This window comes from Bubalus kerabau, chromosome 9, assembly GCF_029407905.1.
Source record: "Bubalus kerabau isolate K-KA32 ecotype Philippines breed swamp buffalo chromosome 9, PCC_UOA_SB_1v2, whole genome shotgun sequence".
In the NCBI taxonomy this organism is placed as follows: Eukaryota; Metazoa; Chordata; class Mammalia; order Artiodactyla; family Bovidae; genus Bubalus; species Bubalus kerabau.
Window position 1 is genome coordinate 60,705,378 of NC_073632.1, and position 23,339 is coordinate 60,728,716.

Sequence of the window (23,339 nt, forward strand, 5' to 3'; positions counted from 1 at the left end):
ATGTCACTCAGTCGTGTCCAACTCTTAGCGACCCCATGGACTGCAGCCTACCAGGCTCCTCCGTCCATGGGATTTTCCAGGCAAGAGTACTGGAGTGGGTCGCCAGTGCCTTCTCCGTTCTGTATCTGCAGGATGGGAATAAAAAAGCTTTCTTCACAGGCTTTATAATATCAGTATTTTAAAGGAGGCACTCTGTGCAAGACCTGTCAGAGTATGAGGGGCAATGTGGCAAAGAGAGAAACTTGGAGTAGCAGCAAACATTGTTAAATGCCAACAATAAGCAAAGTGCTCTTTGGAGCTCACATGTATGCACTCACTTGCACATTCTCTCTCTTATATATACACATGCACAAAATCGAACCCCAATTAAATTCAAAACGCAACCCACAGAGATCAAGGAGGAAAAAAGCTAAGCACCAACAGGGCTATATTATGATCTATAAAATGACAAAACTCATATTATATAATGTACACAAGTTATATGTAACAACCCAAAGTATTTTGTTTCAGAAGCCCTCCAAGTAATATAAGCTTTCTGGAAGAGTATTGCCTGATAATGTAAGTATATAAAATGTAAATTATATTTATGAAACCAGAAGGGTACTTTATAGACACTGCTTCATTTCTGCAGTTTAGAAATTAAATCCCTACTTTTAATAGATAGATATTTTAAGTTTAATTTAAGATATTTATCCTCTACATCACCAGGTTTCACCACATTTAAAACACTTTTTGGAGAAGGCAATGGCACCCCACTCCAGCACTCTTGCCTGGAAAATCCCATGGATGGAGAAGCCTGGTGGGCCGCAGTCCATGGGGTCGCTAAGAGTCAGACAAGACTCAGCGACTTCACTTTCACTTTTCACTTTCATGCATTGGAGAAGGAAATGGCAACCCACTCCAGTGTTCTTGCCTAGAGAATCCCAGGGACAGGGGGGCCTCGTGGGCTGCCGTCTATGGGGTTGCACAGAGTCGGACACGACTGAAGCAACTTAGCAGCAGCAGCAGCAAAACACTTTAAAAAAAATCTTTCTTTTATGATTTGGCATCTTTGAAAATTCTCTTTAAATGCTGATCGGCAATTGTGTACAATTGATATTGTCTAGTAAACATCAAAAAACAAGATTATTACTGAAAATTTCCAAATCAGGGGTTTTCCTGGTGGTCCAGTGGTTAAGACTCCATGTTTCCACTTCAAGGGGCATGGGTTTGATTCCTGGTTGGGGAACTAAGATTCCATACACCATGGCCAAAAAAAAAAAAAGAAAAATTCCAAATCAAACCAACATATTGGCCCAGGCTGGAGTTGGTTTCTTTATCATTTTGAGACGTTGGAAAAGATTGTATGCTATTATATTTTTAAAATATTACCTACTCACTAGTTAACTGATAAAAGATTGAAAAAATTAAATAGCAATTAAATAATGTACATTCATAATTTAATATTTCAAAAAATCTGGTCAATAATTGTCATGATTTTCTTTTTTCTACTCACATTAGGGGTAGTACAGAGTGCTGGTTAAGACTCGGGCATGGATTTCAGTTGTAGATCTGCCACTTTGAACCGTGTGACTTATTACTTAAACTCTGAGTTACCTCAAATTACTTAACCTCTGAGATTCAGTTTCCTTTCATGTAAAATGATTTTTATAGTATGTGTATATGTTTATAAAGTGGATTGTTATGAATATTAAATGAGATATGCATTTAAAGTCCTTTGTCTATGACCTGAATCATAAAAAATACTAAATAAATAACATTAAATTTAGCTATAACCATCCCATACATTCACCTTCCAAAATAACAACAACAAACACATCATCACATATCATTAGCCACTAGAAACAAAAATCTAAAGTTCTACTAAACAAGACAACATATCCTCAGAGAAGCAGGTACCCACATGTCAACCATAAATACCACTTATGGGGCTGATTGCATCTCTGTCCCTGGAGCACAGAGTTGGAAAGCACTAAAACAAGAACACCCATAGAAAATAAAAAAATCAGACACGTGACATATACTTAGGGACTTTAAAAAAATACATTGCTTCACAGATTGTCCTTCTGATCCTCAATGCAGAAATACCCTGCCGCCGGCCTGCACTCCTGTTACGGCACACTACAATGCCACACTTCCTCACGGTGGTAAACTGTCGAACACCCCTCAGCTCAAGATGCAAAGGAGAGGTCTGCTCTCCACTGGAGAGCCATCCAGGTGTCCAGTCCAGGGAGGATCCCAACAGCATCCCAATGTCAGCCTGACCAGGAAAGCCCCCCAGCATTCACAGCTCTGGGGACTAATTACCTATTGGCCGATGACTATGTGACAGTTCAGGAAAACCGTCATCCTCCGTTTATTTGCATAATATCCTAAGAGAAACAAATAACAAACTGCCTTGACTTACCCGGAAGTAGTCACTGCAGGCTGCTAGGACGGCCTTGTGAGCATGGAATTTCTGCTCCTCGGCAATCAGGGTGACGTCGCAGAGGATGCCGTCACTTCTCTGCTGATTCAGCGCTGCCAGGACGCTATCATTGTGAGATTCCGAGTGGCAGAGCCTCTGGCCTGTCAACATTTCTTGAATACTGTAGGGAGAGGGAGCAAGTTAATGTTCTTCCTCTCAGCAGCCCGGCCACCCCCACGCTCTCCCTCATAGCAACTCAGGGAATGCGGATTCCAGTGCCTGTGCCAATGTGGCCGTCCTAGCACCCCCATCTCTTGCTCCACCGGCGTCTTGCTTTCTTTGTCTCTAGTTCTCTCTTTTCCTCACCCCCACAGCAATTCTTCCTTTCCTACTATCCCTCTCTTTTAGAATCTGTGTGTGTTTTGTGTCCATCCGTGTGTGTATTGGCCCATATCTGCAGGCCTGTAAACCTCTGCTTCTGGGCCTCTGTCTCCTCAGTATGTGTACATCTGAGCATACACCTCTGGATGTGTATGTATATATGCATGTGACTCCTTCCACTCTGGGACCCCCTTCCTAGTCTCTGGTTCCTTTTCTAGCTTTGAAACACCTGTGTGAGGTTAGCACAAGCTCAGAACCTTATCTCCGGCATGCACTGAGCCAGCACTGAACCCACGGGACCTATATGACTCACCAGAGACACAGGAAGTCACCATGTCTCCTCACAAGACACAATACTACATTAATAAATAAGATGAAACCGAGCAAATGTTGGGTAGGGTAAAAAAGGGCTGCCTGTGACCACTTCATGTAAAAGGGCATTAATTAAGCTGTAGCAGCTTATTATTAAACTTGGGAAATTATGCATCACCAAGAGTACATCAAAAGAAATGCCACTGTAAGGAAAAACTTTAAGGCTGAAAGCGAACTGCATCTGTATTATTAGCCTCCAATAGCTATGTGTGGTCACTGTACTAGACTTACAAATGACAATGCCATCTATTTTCTGCTCTATTTTGCGCAACTGCTCAACTTACTCATTGTGAAACTTTCCTCTTCAATGCCAACCCTAACCTAAAATATTCATTGCATGTCCTTTCAAAACTCCTGGGTGAAACCCCACATATTCCTAAAAGAGTGTGAAGTAATGCTAATAAACACCAAATGCAAACTGAATTTGTAGACAGTTATAAACAATTCCAGCTTAGATATATGAAAATTTCCATGGCACTCTAGAAATCTCAGAATCCGCATTGGACTAAGAGGAGATGAGAACAGGAACTATTAAGCTCTATTTCTGGCCTGTGGACTCTTCTTGAAGCCTAGTAAAGATGCCATAGGAATGGGTGAGATTGTCTCTCCCAATCTGACAACTCCTGTGTCCAGTTCCTTCCTCTGAATGTGAAAGAGCCGCTCAGGGGAACCAAGGCATCACCACCAGTCTACCCTGCATGGCTGGTTTATCTGACACGGCTGTGGTGCCAGCTGGCTGATAAAGGAAACCAAATGCTTCCCATAAAACGCCGGAGTGCACCGAATAAGCTTTATTGGACATTTTTGACTGGGGAGCCTCAGAAATGTCAGAACTACTGAAAGAAAAAAAAATTTGACAGGAGGTGATGATATAGTAAGTTCTCGTGGGAAGGTGGGAGGATTATTTTCAGCTGAAATACAGCAGTGCGTTTTGAAATGGTTACTGTCATCAAATATTCATCTAGCATCTCTAGCTATAGGCAGACTTTTAAAGTCAGTAATTGAAAATCATGCTCGGAAGCATAAATAACTCTTATACATATTGCTATGCAAAGGCTAGAATGGAGTTAATTAGCATGGCTCAAAGAAATGAAGGGGCAGAGTAGTAATAGAAGTACTATATCAGCTAAATAAGCTTTAAGACAGTCTTTGAAAAATCTTTCCTAAAAGGATGACATTTTTATACATTTCACAAGCACAAAGTCCTTACTATGTCCCATGAATTATTCTTAGTGATTTACATTATTAATTCATTTAATCTTCATAACAACACTACGAGGCAGGTAATAATATCTCTTTCACAGATAAGAAACCTGATGGCCCAAGAGCAGGCATTTTGAGAATCTATTACCATGAATATAATAATGCCATTTGTCCTCCTGCTTAAAAAATAAAACAAACAAACAAAAAAACCTGAAACAAAGGCAAAAAATGATCATCTAAGATCTCAAAAATCTATGCTAGAGGGGGAAAAAAATCACAAAGTCCACATTAATTATATATTTAATTGTGCATAATCTCAAAATCAAAGTATCTTTGAAAAATAATACACATTAGCATAATAACATGAGATAGTGATAAGAAATGTCTGAAATCATGCTTCAAAAACATTTATCTTTGCAATGATTAAGTTTGGAGAGAGAAAATAGATTTTAATTATGATAATCTTAGAACATTTATGTGAAACTCTCATAACTTTTCTCCCTTTTAACATACCTTAAATGCCAAATAAACGTATTTTGAAATTTCATTTGTAGTGGAACAGGAGAATATATTAAAATAATTGCCTTATAATGTTTCCTTACTCATTTTCCAAATATAGAGCCACAATTCACATCCTTATTATTAAGACTGAATCAGTGTTTGCATTTCATATATCTATTGACAGAGAATAAATCTTGCCAAGGAAAGAGCAGCTGTAAACTGAAATTTGGCAAAGAATTAAGGGCTCAGCTCTGAAACAATTGGGATGCTGCACAATTTCACAGGATCATTCAGCTGGGCTTGAAATATTCAAGCTTAAAGAAAACAGCATGCTAAATATTTAAGGCAACACTTGGCACAAGATACCAAATGTTTTGGAACCAATATGTTAGGAATCCTTAAAAGCAGAAACAAATACTCCAACATTTGGCAAGAAATAAAGGCCTATTAATCAACAAGTCATTGTACTGTATTCTGAAAGGAACTTCCCACTCAACTCTCAAGATGTAAATCTGCAAAAGACCTCAACTCTTTAAGTGTGAAGGCACAAGCAGCCACGGAACACAGCTGCAAGGCCATAGGGCCATAGGATAAAGCCAATACTCATAAACCAGGGAGGAGGTGACTCAAAGACTGTTATGCACCATCTCTGAACTAGGGTGGGGAGCAGACATATGCCCGCAAATGGCTTCCTTGGCATCAAACTTCTGCAAATTAGCAAACTACCAACTTAGAGCAGTGCCATGCCATTCCTTGGGAAACAAGGAAGGAAAAACATATTCCTAAAACTTCCTAAAATACTAAACAAACAAGCAAACAAAACATAAGACAGAAGCCACATTTTCCGAGGGTATATAGGTTTGAAGGTTATCCTAAAATTGGGAAAGGTCTTCCATGGAAGCAATATTGCCACCTTGAAATTCACAAGTGAGTGCAGAGGGTGACCTGTGACCTGGCTTTGGCAAGGCAACCATAATACCCTTTTCTCTGAGGAACTCCTTAAACCTGCACTGTCCAATATAACAGCCACTAGCTACATGTGGCTACTGAGTAAAACGTGGGCAGTCCAAGTTGAGATGAGCTCTAAATGGAAAATGTACACTGGATGTCAAAGACATAGAATTAAATAAAAGAATGCAAAAATATCTCAATATTTTTATACTGATTACATGTCAAAATGACAACATCTAGGGTATATTGGGTTAAATAAAATATATTGTTAAAATAAAAAAAAAATATTGTTAAAATCCTTTTTACTAGTTTCCTTTAACTTTAAAAAAAAATATGTCTGCTTGAAAAGATTAAATGATATATATACTTCATGCTATGGTTTTACAGGACAGTCTACAAGTTCCCTAGGGATACGCTCCTCATGTCTTTCCACATGAACCGTATAAGGGTTTCAGACACCCCATCAGGCTGCTGATGAATCTGGCTGTTCTTGATTCTCACAGGGCCCTACCCGTCTCAGGTACAACACAGGAAGCCCCAGACTCCCTGAGCAAGAAATTGCTTTTTAGTGATGCCAGGGAGCAAGCATCTGATTGGTCAAATGTAGCATCTAGTAACAGGGAGATAAATAAATGAGATCTCAAGGAACAGAACTATTCATGACTTTAAATCTTTAACTTTCATTCTGAAATTGATGATAAAAATTAAAAAATCAAATGCAGAGCACGAAGTTCATAACATGGTACAGCTCACTCACAGGGAAGCACTGCATTATCACAAACCACTACTTCAGGCTCACAGTGAACATTTTTGATCACAGAAATCTCTGAGTCTCATTTTTATAGCATAAATTTTGACTGAGGTCACTCAATTTATAATATATAAATTCCGGAATGGTTATCTGGTTTTTAAATATCTGAAATTCAAATTTAAAAATTCAAGTCAGTTTCCATATCAATGTTTACTTAGCATTTAGATACACAAAACATATGCACGTAGTTTTCAAGTAAGGTTACCAATAAGGTGTTGCATACTTGTGTATCAAATCAGTCAAGTACTGTAGAGATCCTCGTTTCCTAAATAGATTACACCAAAAAGAAAAGGACTGGACAAGAAAAACCTAACAGAACTAGGATTATGCATGATTATCTCAGTTCAGTCTATTGATAAACTGTGCCCTAATCACTTCCATTCTACAGTCAAACTATTTTAATACAAATTAAATACATTAATATTAAAAGAACCCTATTTATTTAAGTGGTGCTTAGTTGCTTAGTCATGTCAGACTCTTTGGGACCCCATTGACTGTAACCTGCCAGGCTCTTCTGTCCATGGGATTTCCCAGAATCCCATGAATACTGGAGTGGCTGCCATTTCCTTCTCCAGGGTATCTTCCTGACCCAAGGATAGAACCCACGTCTCTATGTATCTTGCATTGGCAGGCAGATTCTTTACAATTAGCACCACCTGGGAAGTGGACAGGCTGTTAAAAAAAAAAAAAACCACCAAGGAACTTAAATTTATTTTTAATAGAACACTTTACAATTTGTAAATACTTCTAAATTAATGCTAACAATAGTAAGGGTCAAAATAATAAGCAAAGAAGATGCAATATATTTAGTAAATGACCAAGAAATAATGAAGACTATGCAGAAAGGAATGTATTTATAAATGGATAATCTTGTTTCATTCCTTCCTTCCTTTATTCACTCAAACATTTACTATCCTGCGCCAGGTATTATACCAGGTTCTGGAGATAAGATGATGAACACTTTAGCAGCCTTCACAGAACCCTCAGTTTCGTGAGGTAGTTAAACTTTAATCAAATAAGCTAGCCTCGCTGATGAAGTAATGCTGGAGCTGCAGGCTGAAGGATGAGAACAAGTTACCATGGCAAAAGGGGAGAGCAGAGTTTTACAGGCAGAGGAACAGCAAGTGCTCTGATCCTGTGGCAGGAGGGAGCAAAGCCCTAACACAGAGTCTATAGAATACTCACGGCTGGAACCCTGAGGACAAGCACAGGCCTAGAGCAGGATCTGAAGCTCAGAAAGAGGTCTTGGCTAGAGGTGCAAAACTCATCTGGATGGAGAGAATGACAGAAGCACAGCTGTGTCTCCAGAACACACTTGAGAGACAACAGTCAAAAGCTGCTGAGAAGATAAGAAAGACAGGATTCAAAACACAGAAGCAGGGCTGGGCTCAGTTTTGAGAAAGGACTCCTTTTTGAGTAGCAGGAGGGAAGAAATAAATGAAGCAGAAACAAGCATTAAAACCTAGGGCATTTTATTTTTTTGCTTGCTGAATCTAAACATTCAGTGGAACCAACCTCCACTGGACAATGTAGGCATGAAAACACAGATATTTGGGATCATCTGGGTTGGGGTTTTGTCAGGCAAATGCAGAGAGCAAGAGAAATTAAGGATTTAAAAGAGCAATAGATTCTAAACTGGTTAAGAAGGGAAATGAGAGAAGGAAAATATTGATGGATTTGGTGGAGTGGCCCGGCCACTAAATGAGACGCTGCAATGAGGTCAAAGTACCACCATGGTGAGGGTAGGTAAATCACGAAGCTAGAAGGAGAGAAGGTCCTGGTAGGAATAAAAAGGCGGATGCAGTGGTTTCAGAAACTGAGCAACTTCTGGGGATGCAAGATCCATGGCGTGACCACGGGAGTAGGTGGCTCAGTGAGGGAGAAGGCTACACGCAGGTAGAAGATTCAAGGCCATCGAGTCAGGCAGATCCTCCCTGTGAATACGGAGGCACCAGGAAGGAGTAAAGGGTTTGTGGTGAAGAGGAGACTGTCGGCCCAACGCCAAGTGCACAGTGAATGAGAGGAAGTCACCCTGCTGGCGTGGGGAGGAGAGGACGCAAGAGTTGACGAGCACCACCTTTAGAAGAGCCCGTCTTTGTTGTCATTTTCTCAGACAACCAATATAAGGAGTAAAGACTGAGAAGCAAAACTATGCCCAAGGTTGACAACAAGCTCTTTACCCATCCCTAAAGTACATGAGAACTGAGAAAATAAGGCCACCACTTGAGAGCGCTACAGAACAAGTGGTGCCCCAGACAAAGACAGGGCCCAGTGAAGGCAGGAGGTGCTCAAAGCTTCAAAGGGTGAGGGAGATGACACAGTGGAGCACAAACAAGACCCAGTGCAACAGCTCCACAGGGCACAGGGAAAGTTAGAAAGGGGGGAAAGGAAGGTCTGTGTTGCAGCAGAGACGGAAAGTCCATCGCAGAGATGATGGTGCTATGGAGGACAGACGGCAGTGGGATCAGAGTGTCAGAGATGGCAAATTTAAAGTAAAAAATAATTTAGAGAAGAATCCACATGGATCGTGATAGCCAGAAATAAAGCACTTTGCTTAGTGGTGGCAGACCGATACCATGGTCTCCTTCCATGTGCTATATTGGTTGGATGCCAGATCTAGAGCAGGGTTTCTCAACCCCCGTGAAACTGACATTCTGATGTTTTTTGCTATGGGCATTATCCTGCGCACTGTAAGATGTTTAGAAGGATCCCTGGCCTCGACTCACTAGATGCCAATAGCACCTCCAAGCCTGGTGCCAACCAAAAAGGACATCAGAGAGAAGACCTAAATAGATATTTCTTCAAAGAACACATACAGATGGCCAAGAGGCACATGAAATGATGTTCACTACTGCTAATTATCAGAGAAATGCAAATCAAAACTACAATGAGATATCCCCTCACACTAGCCAGAATGACTATCATAAAACAAAAAATACACAAATAAAAAATACTGGAGAGGGTGTGGAGAAAAGGGAACCCTTCTAAATTGTTGGTGTTAATATAAACTGGTACAGAACACTATAGAGCACAGTATGGAAGGTTCCTTAAAAAACTAAAAACAGAGCTGCCATATGTCCCTGCAATCCCACTCCTGGGCATATATCTGGAAAAAAACATGATCAGAAAGGATACATGCACCCCAACGTTCACTGCAGCACAGATTACAACAGCCAAAACATGGACGCGATCTAAACATCCATCGACAGAGGAATGGATAAAGAAGGAAGGAAAAACATTCCTAAAGCTTCCTAAAATACTAAACAAACAAACAAAACATAAGACAGGAGCCACATTTTCCGAGGGTATACAGGTTTGGAGGTCATTCTACAATTGGGAAAGGTCTTCCGTGGAAGCAATATTGCCACCTTGAAATTTACAAGTGAGAGTAGAGGGTGACCTGTCTTCGGCAAGGCAACCCCAATACCCTTTCCTCTGGGGAACTCCTTAAACCTGCACTGTCCAACATAATAGCCACTAGCTACATGTGGCTACTGAGTAAAACGTGCGCAGTCCAAATTGAGATGGGCTCTAAGTAGAAAATGTACACTGGATGTCAAAGACACAGTATGAAATAAAACAATGCAAAAACATCTCATTAATATTTTTATACTAACTACATGTCAAATGATTGCTTTAAAAGGGACAATAGTCATGTATATGTGGTTTTCTGATTATTTATTACATCATATATCTTTATGGATGTATACTGTTAGTTTGAGGGAGGTTAGCATCCTAAATAAAGAAAAGATAAAAAGGATAAAAAAGTATTCTTTGAAATACTTAACCATTAAACATATCTAAGTTTGGGCAGTAATTACATCTTAGTGGTTAGCCCTTGTGCTACCAAACTAAATTCACACACACTCGCAGACTGGTTTGCTTTGATTCCTTCGATACTTGTTGAGTGCCTTCCCTGTGCTCGGTCCTAGACATTGCAGTAGGAGGATTTCAAGTCACACAAGGCTCACCACCCCAAGCCAAGATGTATCCTACAGTGCCCACCTGAGGAAGCGTTCAGACGGCATTCTCCAGCTGGGTTCCTCAGGGTCTCAGCCTCAGAAGGTCGCAGAGGAGTCGGCAAGCATTCCAGCTAAATGAAAAGACAAGAAAGAAAAGCACAGTGACTTAAATGCAAAAAAAAAAGAAAAAAACAAACATACTCTGGGCCTTCATGATGCTAATACTTTCAAATCTTGAAGAGTTTTATGGACAAGATACAATCTGACTGAATGCTCTTGTGATAGGCAAGGTTTCAGAATGCTTATAAGTTTTAAAGTTTTTTCACCTTATTAGAATTTCAGGGACTAAAAATTAAAATTTGAGAACCAAAAATAGCTAAAGAGTTACATTAAAAATTAAAACATCAGATGGCCAGAGGGAAAAATTAAGATTTTAAAAAACAGTTACGATTTATGTCAGAGAACATTTTACCTATGTTCTCTTCTAGGAGTTTTATGGTGTCATGTCTTATATTTAGGGGCTTCCCTGGTGGTTCAAACAGTAAATAATCTGCCTGCAATGCAGGAGACCTAGGTTCAATCCGTGGGTCGGGAAGACCCCCTGGAGAAGGAAAAGGCAACCCACTCCAGTAGTCTTGCCTGGAGAATTCCATAGACAGTCTTTAACCCATTCTGAGTTTCTTTTTGTTTATGGTGTGAGGGAGTGTTTTAACTTCATTGATGTACACGTGGTAGCCCAGCTTTCCAAACAACACTCACTATAGACATAAAAGCAAAAATAAACATATGGGACCTAATCAAACAATCTTTTGCACAGCAAAGGAAACCATAAACAAATGAAAAGACAACCTTCGGACTCAGAGAAAATATTAATATTTGCAAACAATGTGACAAGGGCTTAATTTCCAAAACACATGAACAGTTCATACAGTTCAATATCAAAAAGATAAACAACCAATCCAAAATGGGCAGAAACTGCCAGTTTTTCAAAGAAGATACACAGATGGCCAACAGAGACATGAGACATGCTCAACACTGCTAATTATTAGAGTAATGCAAATCAAAACTACAATGAGGTACCTGTCTGACACCTCACACCTGTCAGAGGGGACATCATCAAAAGGTCTACAAATAATATACGCTGGAGAGGGTGTGGAGAAAAGAGAACACTTCTATACCATTGGTGGGAATGTAAATTGGTGCAGCCACTATGCAAAACAGTATGGCGAGTCCTTAAAATACTAAAACTCTTAATTCAAAAAGATACATGTACCCCAATGTTCATAGCAGCACTACTTATAACAGCTAAGACATGAAAGCAACCTAAGGGTCCATCAACAGATGAATGGATAAATAAGATGTAGTATATATACATATATGTATGCATGTGTATGTATATAAAAGAATATTACTCAGCCATAAAAAAGAAAAACATTTTGTCATTTGCAGCATCATGGATGGACTTTGAGATCACCATACTAAGTAAAGTCAGAGAAAGACAAATATTCTATGATATCACTCATAAGTAGAATCTAAAAAAATAATATGAATGAATTTATTTACAAAATAGAAACAGGTTCACACAGACACAGAAAACAAGCTTATGATTACCAAAGTGGAAGTGGGGATAAATTAGGTGTATGGAATTAATAGATATATACAATATACAAAATAGATAAACAATGACTTACAATATAGAACAAGGAATTATATTCAGTATCTTATAATACTTATAATGGAAAAGACTCAGAAAAGGAAAATATAAAAAACATATATTTACACATATAAACACTGAATCCATGACTGTTTTACAACTCCCATTAGAAGGTCTAGCTTCCATTTTCTAATACACCCAAGCATCAAAATTAATTCCAGTTTGAATCATCTTAAACAGGCTCTCTTCTAAGTTTAATTTTGAAAAGCAAAAACAGTGTAAAAACACATGAAAGAAATATGTAAAGCTGTGCCTATTTTCTGCTAATTTTATAAAAGAGAGACCTATGATTTCCAATCTATAATATAGTATTTGTTACACCATATCCAAAACTTCAAACTATACTAAATCACATAAATATATTATAATTTGCTGAGGATTCATTTCACTGTTGTCGAACATCAGGTTGTTTTAAACATTTCATACATTCATACTTATTTCTTGCTTTTTTAATTACTGAAAATAGTATACCTATACTTTTCATTTAAGTTTTGAAAAATCTAAAAATGAGCATCATTTTCAATTAATTCACTACAACTGAGCAATAGAGAGGATCAGAATAATTCATGACACGTTGTTTAACTAGCTTAGAGACTTTCCTAGCAACCCATCACTGCTACATATTCCCTTCATAAACTAGGTTATAAACTCCAGGTTCTTATTGCCTAACACAAAAACTACAGAGATGGACACTTTAAGATGGCATAAGATATTTATTATTATTATTAGAGATGTGAAAAACCCTTAATCTTTCTGAAATTTTAATATTTTAAAATGCTCCCAATAACTAGGTGAATACAGAACAATAATCCTAAAAGTTACAATAATACAAAATTAAAGGACACACCTTATTGATATTTTTCAGACATTCCAAATACAGCAATTAAAAATCTCAAGATAACTTCCTTTATTGTTTGGAGACCAACTCACTAAATTAGTTCTCTTCAGAAATTATCTAATTACAATCTGTTCCATTCTACAATGTTTAGTGAAATGAACACCATTTTAAAGGCTGGGAGTTAAAATGAGCTAAAGGATGAATTAATCCCTGAAAATTACTGTTATTTATAATTCACTAATGACTATGCCAAAGCCTTTGACTGTGTGGATCACAATTAACTGTGGAAAATTCTGAAAGAGATGGGAATACCAGACCACCTGACCTGCCTCTTGAGAAACCTATATGCAGGTCGGGAAGCAACAGTTAGAACTGGACATGGAACAACAGACTGGTTCCAGATAGGAAAAGGAGTACATCAAGGCTGCATATTGTCACCCTGCTTATTTAACTTATATGCAGAGTACATCATGAGAAGCACAAGCTGGGATCAAGATTGCCGGGAGAAATATCAATAACCTCAGATATGCAGATGACACCACCCTTATGGCAGAAAGTGAAGAGGAACTCAAAGGCCTCTTGATGAAAGTGAAAGAGGAGAGTGAAAAAGTTGGCTTAAAACTCAACATTCAGAAAACGAAGATCATGGCATCTGGTCCCATCACTTCATGGGAAATAGATGGGGAAACAATGGAAACAGTGTCAGACTTTATTTTGGGGGGCTCCAAGATCACTGCAGATGGTGACTGCAGCCATGAAATTAAAAGATGCTTACTCCTTGGAAGGAAAGTTATGACCAACCTAGATAGCATACTCAGAGAAGGCAATGGCACCCCACTCCAGTACTCTTGCTTGGAAAATCCCATGGATGGAGGAGCCTGGTAGGCTGTAGTCCATGGGGTCACTAAGAATCAGACATGACTGAGCAACTTCCCTTTCACTTTTCACTTTCATGCATTGGAGAAGGAAATGGCTACCCACTCCAGTGTTTTTACCTGGAGAATCCCAGGGACGGGAGAGCCTGGTGGGCTTCTGTCTATGAGGTCGCACAGAGTTGGACACGACTGAAGCGACTTAGCAGCAGCAGCAGATAGCATATAAAAAAGCAGAGACATTACTTTGCCAACAAAGGTCATTTAGTCAAGGCTATGGTTTTTCCAGTAGTCATGTATGGATGTGAGAGTTGGACTGTGAAGAAAGCTGAACGCCGAAGAATTGATGCTTTCTGAACTGTGGTGTTGGAGAAGACTCTTGAGAGTCCCTTGGACTGCAAGGAGATCCAACCAATCCATTCTCAAGGAGATCAGTCCTGGGTGTTCTTTGGAAGGAATGATGCTAAAGCTGAAACTCCAGTACTTTGGCCACCTCATGCAAAGAGTTGACTCATTGGAAAAGACTCTGATGCTGGGAGGGATTGGGGGCAGGAGGAGAAGGGGATGACAGACGATGAGATGGCTGGATGGCATCACCGACTTGATGGACGTGAGTTTTGAGTGAACTCCAGGAGTTGGTGATGGACAGGGAGGCCTGGCGTGCTGCAATTCATGGGGTCACAAAGAGTCAGACACAATTGAGGGACTGAACTGAACATTTCTTATATTTTACTACATATATTTTATAGTATCATTAGATTATGTATTGCTTATGATAATTTATCTTTAATTCTGATTATTTCATAAATTGGTATATTTTTAATACCAGTCAGTCAGTAAGTTCAGTCACTCAGTTGTGTCCAACTCTTTGTGACCCCATGAACCACAGCATGCCAGACCTCCCTGTCCATCACCATCTCCCGGAGTCCACCCAAACCCATGTCCATCGAGTTGGTGATGCCATGCAGCCATCTCATCCTGTCGTCCCCTTCTCCTCCTGCCCCCAATCCCTCCCAGCATCAGGGTCTTTTCAAATGAGTCAGCTCTTCACATGAGGTGGCCAAAGTACTGGAGTTTCAGCTTCAACATCAGTCCTTCCAATGAACACCCAGGACTGAGCTCCTTTAGGATGGACTGGCTGGATCTCCTTGCAGTCCAAGGGACTCTCAAGAGTCTTCTCCAACACCACAGTTCAAAAGCAAATTATATCTTAATACCAGTACACCATCACATGGTGTACAATAAATGATATTAGATATCCCTTTAGTTTGAAAGGTAAACATTCAAGGTACCCCACTGGTATATTTTCCTGCATGGAACATCATTCCTGAAGGTAACAAGGATGCTTGCCCTTAGAGGGTGAAAACATCTAAGCTCTCCCTCTAAACAAAAAAGACGTGGAGATGACTTAATTCTAACAGGAAAGGTCCAATGTGTGACTAGAGCACAGTTTACGAACTGAATAGAAATTTAGGCCAAAAGAACACAACTGTCCCGTTCTTACAAAACCCTACAATTCTTTTACTCTATAAAAGACAATCATTCAGGCTTTATTCCTGAGATCATAATGTTAAACCCTTTCTATTAAATATCTATTTTGTTTTAACTTAAAATTATAAATAATAATCACTTTACCTACTCAGTTCAGTTCAGTTGCTCAGTTGTGTCCAACTCTGCGACCCCATGGACTGCAGCACGCCAGGCTTCCCTGTCCATCACCAACTCCCAAAGCTTACTCAAACTCATGTCCATTGAGTCAACGATGCCATCCAACCATCTCATCCTCTGTCATCCCCTTCTCCTCCTGCCTTCAATATTTCCCCTGATGCCTTCAGCATCAGGGAAATTTGTTACCAAGACCATCCCCAAGAAAAAGAAATGCAAAATAGCAAAATGGTTGTATAGCTGAGAAAAGAAGAGAAGTGAAAAGCAAAGGAGAAAAGGAAAGATATAAGCATCTGAATGCAGAGTTCCAAAGAACAGCAAGGAGAGATAAGAAAGCCTTCCTCAGTGATCAATGCAAAGAAATAGAGGAAAACAACAGAATGGAAAAGACTAGGGATCTCTTCAAGAAAATTAGAGATACCAAGGGAACACTTCATGCAAAGATGGGCACAACTAAGGACAGAAATGGTATGGACCTAAGAGAAGCAGAAGATATTAAGAAGAGGTGGCAACAATACACAGAACTATACAGAAAAGATCTTCATGACCCAAATAATCACAATGGTGTGATCACTCACCTAGAGCCAGACATCCTGGAATGTGAAGTCAAGTGGGCCTTAGGAAGCATCACTACGAACAAAGCTAGTGGAGGTGATGGAATTCCAGTTGAGCTATTTCAAATCCTACAAGATGATGCTGTGAAAGTGCTGCACTCAATATGCCAGCAAATTTGGAAAACTCAGCAGTGGCCACAGGACTGGAAAAGGTCAGTTTTCATTCCAATCCCAAAGAAAGGCAATGCCAAAGAATGTTCAAACTTTACCTACTACCACAAGCCAAATGCTTTCTTTGATTGCTCTTACAATAAGAGGTACTTCATATGCATGATCTCATTTAATACTCACAACAACCTAATGTGGATGATATCATTTTCATTTTATTAAGAACGCAGGGGTATAAATAATTCACAAAAGGCACAGGACTAGAAATTGGTAGTCTCAGAGATCAAAACTGTTTGACTCCAAAGTTTGTACTCTTAATTATTCTGCTCTAATTCCAAGTTTTATAATAAACCATAATACTACTACTTTTGAAGTCACACTAAAATCAAAATATATAGATTATATGAAAATTAAAGAAGAAATAGAGTAAGATCTTCTTAACAATATAAGCCATAAATAAGTATATAATTATATACTGAGTATTTATTATCCTATGAGAGAGGGAAAAACATCAAGAGACAAAAAGTTAAATAAATATCTTTTCGTAGCTGGATTTCACTTAAGGTCACCAGGACACAAAGCTAGTATAAACTGACCCAGCACAATAATCCCAGATAAATAGATATTTGTAATAGGGAGAAAGGAAATCCCTTTAAAATTATGGGATACATCAAATTATCAATTGTGTTGAATAGGGTGATAGGAAACCACATGTATCTAGTTAGGAAAGGAGAGCCAATATCCATGGAATGTATGAAAGTTCATGCAGTAGAGTTTCTAGGTCTTCTGTACTATTCTATTCCACATTTTACATATTTGAAAGCATCTAGTATGGTACAGTATCTATCATGCAGATCCACTCATCCACATTGAGCTATTCTCTCCCTTCAGGGTACTGGTACCAACCATCTTCTCTGCCCAGAACTTCCTATGTCCTTTTTACCTAGTTAGCTCCTATTCATCCTGCAAGTCCCAAGGTCACCTCCTCTGGGAAGCCTTCCCTAAAACTCCCCAAGGTCCCAGTTCCTTACTCTTCTATAAGCTCCAATAACACCTACACATCCAAACACACAGCATAATTAGCACTCTATATAATTACTTGTTTGTGGAAGGGGGGTTAGAAGCTATTGGCTTAGCCTCGTTTCTACCCACCCCATGACAGTGGCTCTTTAAGGAGAATGAGCCGTCTTGGAGTAGCCATAGTTTTGTTTACTGTCCCAGTGTAATTACTAATTGCACCCCCATTTATTCTCTGTGGTTTTCCAGTTTCGATCATAAATAATCTGATCATCCTGTCTATATAGGCAGGATCCACATCTATCTTGCTCACTATCTTGAACCCCCTGGGACTACCATTATTCTCACAAAATCCCCCAAAGTAGAAAAAGTAAAAGTATAATGTATCCCTGTTTTAGGATGAAGAACATGCGATCATAAAGCCAGCTTATTTGCATGTATTAAATCACAATGTTTTAGTGAATATTATAAAAATGTTGTTGTTAAGTTACTGACTTATGTCTGACTCTTCTGCAACCCCATGGACTGTAGCCCACCAGGCTCCTCATGGTATTTCCCAGGCAAGAATACTGGAGTGGGTTGCCATTTCCCTCTCCAGGAGATCTTCCCAGATCAGGGATTGAATCCAGATCTCCTGCACTGGCAGGTGGATTCTTTCCCACTGAACTACCCGTGAAGCCCATACTATCAAAATGCATGCCCTAAAAGGAAATGCTGCACTGAATATTAAAAATTCCTCTAATGAGAACAAGGATGAATATGCAGTCACCCTCATGAATATAGCTGGAGACCTTGTGAACCAAAATAAAATATAACGTTTCAGTCAGTTCTTCCAGTCACATTAACACACCCCTTTCCAGTTTTTTAATTTTTAGCTCCATCACTCCTCTGTGAATAGAAACATAAAATGCTTAGATCAGTTACACCGTCTTGTCAAAATAACCTAACCTGCAATTATAACATCCTAATGTGCTTTTTAAAAATGTTGCCATGAAAACTTTTTCATTAAAGAATTTCTTATAGTTCTCAGACCACTGAAAATTAAACCAACTATTTGCATCTCTGTAGATGGTAAAATGTAGATCTTGAATACATAAAAATATTTGTATGACAAAAATATTATTGTATGGAAAAAACAATATGCTACATTTATATAATTACTTTATTTCATTTAAAAAATCTGTATGAAAATGTTATTATTCAAACAATGAATGAACATTCTTCTTATTAATGACTGCCTTCTAACAAATAGAAAATATTCAGTTCACAGTCCTCTAACATATGATCTAGATGTAATCCAAACTCCATTTTCAAACAGAGAAAGTTTTACCATTAAATTTTAAAACATGGACTCTTCATTCATTCAAGTATCTACTGAAGGCTTAATACATTTCCAGTAATCACTGAACAAGATGTGATGACAGACACAAAAGAATTAAAAATGATCTCTGTCCTTCAAATAGTTTATAACCTTTCAGTTCAGTTCAGTTGCTAAGTCATGTCCGACTCTTTGCAACCCCATGAATCACAGCATGCCAGGCCTCCCTGTCCATCACCAACTCCCAGAGTTCACTCAGACTCACGTCCATTGAGTCAGTGATGCCATCCAGCCATCTCATCCTCTGTCATCCCCTTCTCCTCCTGCCCCCGATCCCTTCCAGCATCAGGGTCTTTTCCAATGAGTCAAGTCTTAGCATGAGGTAGCCAAAGTACTGGGAGTTTCAGCTTCAGCATCAGTTTAAGTAGGGGATAACATCCACACAGAATGAGAAGTAGCTTCAGTCATGTCCAACTCTTTGTGACCCCATGGACTGTAGGCCACCAAGCTCCTCTGTTCATGCGAGTCTCCAGGCAAGAATATGGGAGTGGGTTGCCAAGTCCTCCTCCAGGGGATCTTCCTGACCCAGGGATCGAATCTGTGTCTCTTATGTCTCCTGCATTGGCAGGAGGGTTCTTTACCACTAGCGCCAAGGCATAATATCCACATTAGCATCACCCTAATAGTACAAGACATTCTGCATTTTCTTCAGCTGGGAGATTCACAATTTCCTCTCATTTTACAATTTCTAAAATTGAAGCTGTACTTTAAATTGATTGCTGACGTACTGAAAAGCTGATATGTATCTCACATGTGCAAAAAGCATTAAAACTGGTGAAGCACCACAATTCAAGTACTTAAATAAAGAGGCTAGGATGTAATTACATGCAATATTACATGCAATATTACATATAGTTCTTACACTGACCTAGCATTATAAGAATTATGGACCCATTTTTTCCAAAGAAAAAGCAGAGGCCCAGCAAGCTAAAATGCTTGAGGTTTAAAAAAAAAAAACAAAACTAGGAACTGGTAAAGCTGAGACTCAAATCCATCTGTTAACATTCTGCTGCACCATATCACCCTACCAAAGGCAAGCTGGATGTTGGTTAGAATAGTGGAGGAAGGTAAGTGGAGGAGCATTGAAAGATGCAGAGAGAGAGGAGGAGGCTTTCCAGATGAAAAGTACAACACACTGAAATGTAAGGAGGCTTCTAAGTTATACTCTTGTAAAATAAGAACTCTGTACCAGCTGAAGATGCAGTGTAGACATGTGCTCAGTCCGCCATCTTTAACAGAAAGCCCTTTTGGTAAGTCCTATTTTATGCCCATTTTCCTGATTAGGAAATCAGGGTTTAGAGAAATTAAGTAACTTCAGGAAGGTTACACAACCAGTATGGGAGCTAGGGTGAAAACCTAGTAGGTAGGCTACATCCTAGCAGTAGTGCTCAGTCACTCAGTCATGTCCCAATCTTTGCGGCCCTGTGGACTGCTGCCCACCAGGCTCCTCTGCCCATGGAATTTTCCAGGCAAGAATACTGGAGTGGGTTGCCATTTCCTATTCTCGGGGATCTTCCTGACCCAGGGATCGAACCCGCGTCTCTGTACTGGCAGGCAGATTCTTTACCACTAGCACCACCTGGGAAGCAGTCTATATCCAGACCCACTCTTTTTTAATCACTAAGCTATCCTGCATCTCCAGCTATATAGGGTTCTTACTTTACAAAAGTATAACACAAGCCCCTATATCTTTGAGTGTGTTGCACTTCTAATCTCATAATAAACATGCTAATTCTCTCAGACACAATATTTGGTTTTCCATGAAAACAGAGATCTGACCAGGCTTGAATAACAAAGAATTTACTATAACTATTCACTAAGCATCTTCTCTCTCACTCATTCAACATTTAAACTGCTTCTACCATATGCCAGGACGGCATGTAAAAGAGTAAGATTACAATGACTTTGTATAACAAAATGTCTTTTTTTTTTCTAACATGACAAGTGATAAAAGCTACTGCTTTTTAAAGCATAATTTTCTTTTACAAAAGAGATGTAAAGTAGAAGAAAGGACGTGGGCATGAGATTAAGTTCCTTCAGCTGAGTTGAGCTGCACCTTAACTGATATCTTTATGAATTACAAGGGTAGGGACTATGTCCCGCTGATCTCTGTGTAAGAAGGAACTTTGTTCCTAGAAGACTTGGTAAAAAATGAATTGTTTATAAAATAGTTATTGTTCAGGAAGTTAATGCAGTTTTATCACAAATGCAGAAGTTCCAAACATCTCCAAAAACACTTTTCTCTGTCATTAAAAAGGCACTACAAGTCTTTTACAGAATATGCACATAATCTTAACCAAGATATCAAAACCAAAAAGAAATCCAAATTTCATTTAAAAATTAATGTTACTTTAAAACTTTGGGGCAACACTGAACAGAACGACGTGATGTGACGTCGATGCATGTCTGCTTTGAGTGGTCAGGGAGATCTCTGAAGAAACAAAGTTCATCCAAAATGTCACTAATGACAAAAGGATATGAAAGAACATTCCAAAGTCAGACAAGAAAGTTTTCCACATTATGTTTTGTGATTTGAGACATGTTTTGAACTGCTCCATGATTTTTTGGCATGAGTCAGAAGAGGAGGAGGAGAGTGGAGTCTGTTTTCTTGGCTCAGTCAATAGGCTTGGGTGGGCTCAACAAGTGGGAGGACAAATCTCAGAGAGAAGAGTGTGGGGGAGGTTGGGGAAGGGGGGGAGGCTGTCAAATCCATCATGCTTGGTATTTCACAATGACTGAAGTAGAATCCTTTCTTTATCAATCCAAATTTTCCCAATGCGCCAAGTCTAAGATCACACAGTTTTTAAGTGTATTTTCTAATGAAGACATTATTGCCCTTTCGTGATATTCTACCTCTTACAGGATGTACAGTATATAGTGCTATGGAAGAAACAAGCTAGAATCAAGATTGCTGGGAGAAATATCAATAACCTCAGATATGCAGATGACACCACCCTTATGGCAGAAAGTGAAGAGGAACTCAAAAGCCTCTTGATGAAAGTGGAGAGTGAAAAAGTTGGCTTAAAGCTCAACATTCAGAAAACGAAGATCATGGCATCCGGTCCCACCACTTCATGGGAAATAGATGAGGAAACAGTGGAAACAGTGTCAGACTTTATTTTTGGGGGCTCCAAAATCACTGCAGATGGTGACTGCAGCCATGAAATTAAAAGACGCTTACTCCTTGGAAGGAAAGTTATGACCAACCTAGATAGCATATTCAAAAGCAGAGACATTACTTTGCCAACAAAGGTTCGTCTAGTCAAGGCTATGGTTTTTCCTGTGGTCATGTATGGATGTGAGAGTTGGACTGTGAAGAAGGCTGAGCACCGAAGAATTGATGCTTTTGAACTGTGGTGTTGGAGAAGACTCTTGAGAGTCCGTTGGACTGCAAGGAGATCCAACCAGTCCATTCTGAGGAGATCAGCCCTGGGATTTCTTTGGAAGGAATGATGCTAAAGCTGAAACTCCAGTACTTTGGCCACCTCATGCAAAGAGTTGACTCATTGGAAAAGACTCTGATGCTGGGAGGGATTGGGGGCAGGAGGAGAAGGGGACGACAGAGGATGAGATGGCTGGATGGCATCACTGACTCGATGGACGTGAGTCTCAGTGAACTCCAGGAGTTGGTGATGGACAGGGAGGCCTGGCGTGCTGCGATTCATAGGGTCGCAAAGAGTTGGACACGACTGAGCGACTGATCTGATCTGATCTGACTATAAGTAAAACAAAATCACCATTTTATTCATGAAGAAAGCACACCATAATTGTATCCTATGGTTTCAATAATGCTGTAGAAGAGAAAAACAGACTTTCCCACCGACATCACAAAATTTTAAGTCCCAGGAACTATTTAACGGCTTAGCTAAATACTTTTTATCCACATACCATTAAAAACAACAAGAACTTTGAGTCTCTCTGGGGATATTGCTAAGAATGCCACCTCTAGGCATCTACCAAGCAGAGAATATCAATCCAACATCAAGTTTGAGGTAAATATGAAGCAACTGTCCCAAGGTCAGTGAGTTAGTAAGTGACAGAGCTGGGATCAAGAACCTAGCAAAGTCTGATGAGAGTTCACACCCCTGTCACAGACTGTGTTGCCATCTGAATGAGCAATGCGGAATAGCTGGACTCCAGGGATTTCCAGTAAGCAAACATTTCTTTCATAAATGTTCAATAATTTCCAAGATGCCAGGTATCAGAGATAATTTTCTGGAAAATATTCAGCATAACCATTTCTCTTGTGGACTCTCTAAAATGTGGTCTTCGGCTTCAGAAAGGCATTTAGCACAAGGATAACGCTGCAAATATTATCATGAAACTGTCTGGTTTCAACTCCCAGCCCACTAGCAATAGGACCTTGGACAAGGATGTAACCTGTCTGTGTCTGTTTCCTCTTTTCTATAAAATGATGTTAATAACACTACCTACCTCACAGCATAGTTACAGAGGTTTAAGAAGTCAGTATAAATATTAAGAACAATGCTAAGAACATAAAAATCAACAAAAGTTCTAGCTGTCGTCATTAAATAACGCCAGAGT

General features: G+C 39.4%; 1 protein-coding gene across 1 annotated transcript in view; it reads right to left on the reverse strand.

Moving 5' to 3' along the window:
• The window catches only part of KLHL32 (kelch like family member 32), a 200,047-nt gene that overhangs the window by 167,307 nt on the left and 9,401 nt on the right, over window positions 1-23,339 (reverse strand). Inside the window, exons 3-4 of the mRNA XM_055535435.1 lie at window positions 10,632-10,719; window positions 2,408-2,588 (exon numbers count right to left, since the gene is read on the reverse strand). Coding sequence (XP_055391410.1) covers window positions 2,408-2,588; window positions 10,632-10,654 — 204 coding nt within the window. The 5' untranslated portion in view covers window positions 10,655-10,719. The remainder of the gene's footprint in view (window positions 1-2,407; window positions 2,589-10,631; window positions 10,720-23,339) is intronic.